The 4,535-nt window shown below is 36.1% G+C and overlaps 1 protein-coding gene across 3 annotated transcripts; it reads right to left on the reverse strand.

Moving 5' to 3' along the window:
• Nucleotides 1-1,053: 1,053 nt before the first annotated feature.
• Nucleotides 1,054-3,924, reverse strand: LOC134266002 (E3 ubiquitin-protein ligase TRIM71-like). Of its 3 annotated transcripts, none has more exons than XM_062748213.1 (2): nt 3,779-3,924; nt 1,054-2,789 (listed from the first exon to the last, which is right to left on the reverse strand). In XM_062748213.1, exons 1-2 carry the CDS (start codon nt 3,791-3,793, stop codon nt 1,128-1,130), a joined length of 1,677 nt encoding a protein of 558 aa, XP_062604197.1. In that variant the 5' UTR covers nt 3,794-3,924; the 3' UTR covers nt 1,054-1,127. The 3 variants fall into 3 exon arrangements, with proteins under 3 accessions (XP_062604197.1, XP_062604199.1, XP_062604198.1); XM_062748215.1 differs by having other exon boundaries at nt 3,693-3,924; XM_062748214.1 differs by lacking the exon at nt 3,779-3,924 and adding an exon at nt 3,002-3,130.
• Between the last annotated feature and the right edge of the window lie 611 nt (nt 3,925-4,535).

A 4,535-nucleotide genomic window follows, 5' to 3' on the forward strand; every position in this document is an offset into this window, starting at 1 on the left:
TATTTCTATCGTAAACGAGCTTCCATACATTTTCCAAGTGTAAAAGTCAACTGTAAAAGCCAGTGCTCCTCGTTAAAGTCCAGAAGAAAACGGATATTGGCATTTGCGAATTTACGGATCATCCTGGATCCCCAGCTATATAAATTCAATGAATTTCTTATACGGCTGTAACAAATTACGGATATAGCGAAGAAATTTCAAAGGTCCCTGTGACTTCGTTATAACCGAAGTTTGCTGTACACAGTTCTTTAGTTTAATTTCGATTGATTAATTCATGTTGTTTAACGTCCCTCTCGAGAATCTTTTACTCATATGGAGACGCCACCACTTGCCGGTAGAGGGCTACAAATTTTGTCCCTTGCTCGGCACTCAAGGCCTTTGAGCAGTGAGAGATCTTTTTTCGTGCCAGCACCTACTGCGACACGGGGCCTCAGTTTATACGGTCTCATTCGAAGGACAAGTCTCCATGTCCCGCAGTGGGATTCGAACCCACGACGCAAGGATTAACTCCTTACTTCACGACTCTAGAGCAGACGCCCTAACCACTGCGCCACGTGGGGGACAGTTTTATATTGAGGAGCAGAGAATAGAATTTATAAACAATTCAAGAAAACAATCAGCCTGGGGCCATGAATTTCACAATTTTTGCATAGGAGTCGACGCATATTGAAATCATGCCAACAGATTGACTGCTTGATGTCCAGGAGTAAAGAGGAATTTGTTTTAAAGATAGCATTTATTTTGGTGGGTTTAGTCCTCCACACAGGCCCCAGGGGTTAAGGACCTATAATTTCATCATTTAATTCCCTTTAACCTCAGAGTGTACATATATATATTATAAATGGTTCTGTGATTCCTAAGAAGCTGAAAATGTTCAAATGTTAACGCACATTGCATTACCACGAACAAAAACGGATAGCAATATGTCACGTAGGTGACCTATACAAAGGTAATGAATATATATATTGTTCAGATCATACTTTGTAAAATTGTTCATGAAATTAGTTATCTGTTTCAATACTGCTTGTTGGCTGCATTTATTTCCTCTATTCATTCATGTAGTAGTACTATACGGATAGTTCACAAGATATGCTGTCATTCTCTAATATATACAACACAGTCTATGTTTATTTCATGTACTGAATCACTTTAATTTCTCCTGAATCCATTAATCCTACCCACAACCTTCCTCCACTGTCCAAACTCAATCCATTAGGCTTATCTAATCCACAATTGCCAATACATCTCAAGAACTGTCCATTCTGATCAAGAATGTGAAGACAAGCATTATTATTATCTACCACAATGATCTGACTCATTGAGTCTGTCACTATATATCTAGGACTAAATGCTCTCATGGCTTGTGTACCATCGTATCGGAATCGGACTCTTCCTGTCTTGTCCATCACGACCACAAATTCAGCATTACGATCAGAGACACAAATGTCGCCATTATTGTTCTCTGCCAGGTATAATACAGAACTCCCTTTAAAAATTGGATTTCCATGTTCATCATTATAAATTTCCTGGTTCAGTTTCATCCCATGATAACGTAGTATTTGGTTTTGATTCTTACTACTAACATTGACCAGTATGTCCCCTGACTTTGTACAACACATTCTCTTTGGTATCCAGCCTTGTGATATGGTGAACAGTACCTCTGTTTTGCCACCTCTGACAATGTTCACTGTATAATTGTTATAATCAGAGTATATCAGTTCTCCCTGCCTGGTCAAAGATATGTCATTAGGACCGAAAAGACACCCCGTCGTAAAAGATTCCTGTACAGACCCATGTATGTCAACACGTCTTATAACTTCGTCTGTTCCATTTACCCAGGCTTCTTCTGTTCCTACACAGGCCACTCTCCATAAAGATTTTAATCCTGTAGGAATGGTGGCTATCACTCTGGCTTTGTCTAATAACACATTCAGAGATAAATGGGGGATTTCATCTGTCAGGCTGGATAATGCTCTCTGTGTTAATGTAGCCTTGTATTTCCCTAATTCTATGGTACGTTCTCTCCCTCGGACAGTTCTTGTATTCAATAAGGGAATTTTGCCATCAATATAAGCAGGTATGTATCTGTATTTCGCCAGTTTGGATTTGTAGTTGTTGACTTCAGACACTCTGTTAGTCTTCAAGATTTCTTTGTTTTGTTCAACGGTTTGCAGCATATCTGGAATAAGATTTTTTAACTTGGATTGGTGAGATTTTAAAGAAGTGAGAAAACTTTCTCTCATAGACTTGATCAAGGAACCGAGTTTGCTGAAGATGATATCTACTTCTTGGTGCCATAGTTTTCTGTGCTTTTCTGTTTCTTTTTCCAGTTCATCAAATTTAGCGGTTGATGTGGATATTTTGCCCGCAATATCGTCCATTTTCTTCCTGTACTTGGGAAGAATGTTGGATTCGATTTCTTGGTTTTCTTTTTCAATTTCATTTTTCTTTTCATTGAAAATCTCTTGTATTTCCACAATCTTGTGTCCACTATGGGAACTGAGAATGCATTTCAGACAGACTTGGACATCACACTTTTGGCAGTGGGCCTCACATCTTTGGTTTGAGTGAACCTTACACTCAGGAAACACTGGTTGTATCTTCCTGTTGGTGAAATGAACAATGTCATGTGTTTGAGACTTGAATTTGTCCACATGTTTACTGACACAGTCCACACATAAACTGACTTGACAGTTATTACAGAATTGCTTGGTAGGTTTATCACAAAGATCACAAGTGATGAGCTCTTGTGCCCAGGAAGTGGGAGTGGCCATTGCCTTTAGTAAAGACTGCAATTATAATTTGTATAAAAAAAAATAAAAATAACATATGGTAGACGTATTTCAAACATCAACTGCTAAAACTTTGTTTGGACTGCGAAGTAAAACATTTGATAAATCAAGAGTTCTTGCAGTAAAGATTTGGCCTACACTGAAATAATTTTTAAAGGTATTTATACATGTAATGATAAACTGTAAAGAAAATCTGTATAGAGTTATACCTGTTTAGTTCCAACATTTCAAATCTAAAGGTTAAAAAAGAGTATAAGCATCTCATCTCCCTTTCTCAATTTCACCTAAGTGGGAACTACTTTCGGTTTGATATTTTATTCTTCCTGGTTTTAGATTGGCGTTGCCTGTCTCAGTGAAATGTGCGATATGCGTATACATGTATTTTCGTAAGATACGAAAAACAGGCCGTACGAGTCTTCCTAGTTACCTATCTATCATGTCATGTGTTTGCTCATATTTATTAGTGATCCGTTTGTATTCTCACCAGGTAGGTAGAACTATCGGAAAATTTAAAAGGTTATATTTCTCACTATATTTACCTGATATATGGTGCTAATATTTAGAAATAGTCATATCCCCCATCAATGAAAAAAAATGTTTGACAGAAACACATGTATCTGATAAATCATTTTTCTTTCTTAAACAAAAGTAGATTAGTCCTAGTGATAACAATTGAGGAAACTTGATATAAACTTGCAGGTAATTTTCACAGTTAGACTATTAGATGAGTTTAATTACAAATTAGTACCAATATAACAATGTCATTTAAATTTTCACTATATTCTCTTGCTACGGCAGTGAGTATTAATGTTAATAAATGATATTCTGTCATATTGTGTAACTTTCTATATCTGTTATTCAATGATTTTTTTATTAAGTGCAAAAGCTTTAACTTCAAACCTTACATAGCTTTGTAGAAAATATGCTTAACTTCTCTTATTTGACAATCAACTATTTGGAGCTCAATCCTTGGCAATACATTGTACCTTTATTCGAATCATTCGATTGTCACTACTGTAAACAATGTCATGTGCCCCAGAAATCTTGTAAGATATAGAGCTGTCTTGGCTCCCTAAAAAAAGTTTCGATAGTAAGTTAGATATCTGCAAGGTACTCGCGATATAACATATTGATCAAATGTGTTAAACCAATTTATTTACAGATTTACTTACTTGACCATCACTAAAGAATCACTTCTCCAGTATCAAGGGCTCAGGATGTCATCACGTGTGACCTTTGTGACAACTCCACCAAGCAATTTTTAACAACTATAAAGCCAGTAGAAGAATGTATCAACAAACACATTAAAAATACAGATCGTTTACCCATGATATCGTTCCTTTCCAAAACGTAGACATAGAGCTAGTTTTCTAGAATGTGAAATTCCAATCAGAGATGTGAGGTCTATTGTGAACAGTGTGATGTTCCTGTCTGTATGAAATGTGTTTTAACTTCCCATAATGAACACAGGGTAAAGGATATAAACATCATTTTTAATGACAAACGAAAAGAAATGCAGAAGGAGACAAACCAAATCGAATCCAGAATTATTCCTATATAAAAAGAGAAAAAAGGAAAACACAAAAAGAGAAATAAGTAATTCTCTGAAAAAATATGAACTAGAAAAAGAAACAGGGGAGCACAGAAAATTGTTGCATAGAGAAGAAGACAGTATTTTCAATAAAATAAATGTTGACCAAATCATTTAGAGGAGACTACGAAACTGAATTGAAATCACAGGTA

Source organism: Saccostrea cucullata, unplaced genomic scaffold, assembly GCF_032062105.1.
Source record: "Saccostrea cucullata isolate Sc308-1 unplaced genomic scaffold, CSIRO_AGI_Scuc_v1 ctg10305, whole genome shotgun sequence".
Classification (NCBI taxonomy): domain Eukaryota; kingdom Metazoa; phylum Mollusca; class Bivalvia; order Ostreida; family Ostreidae; genus Saccostrea; species Saccostrea cuccullata.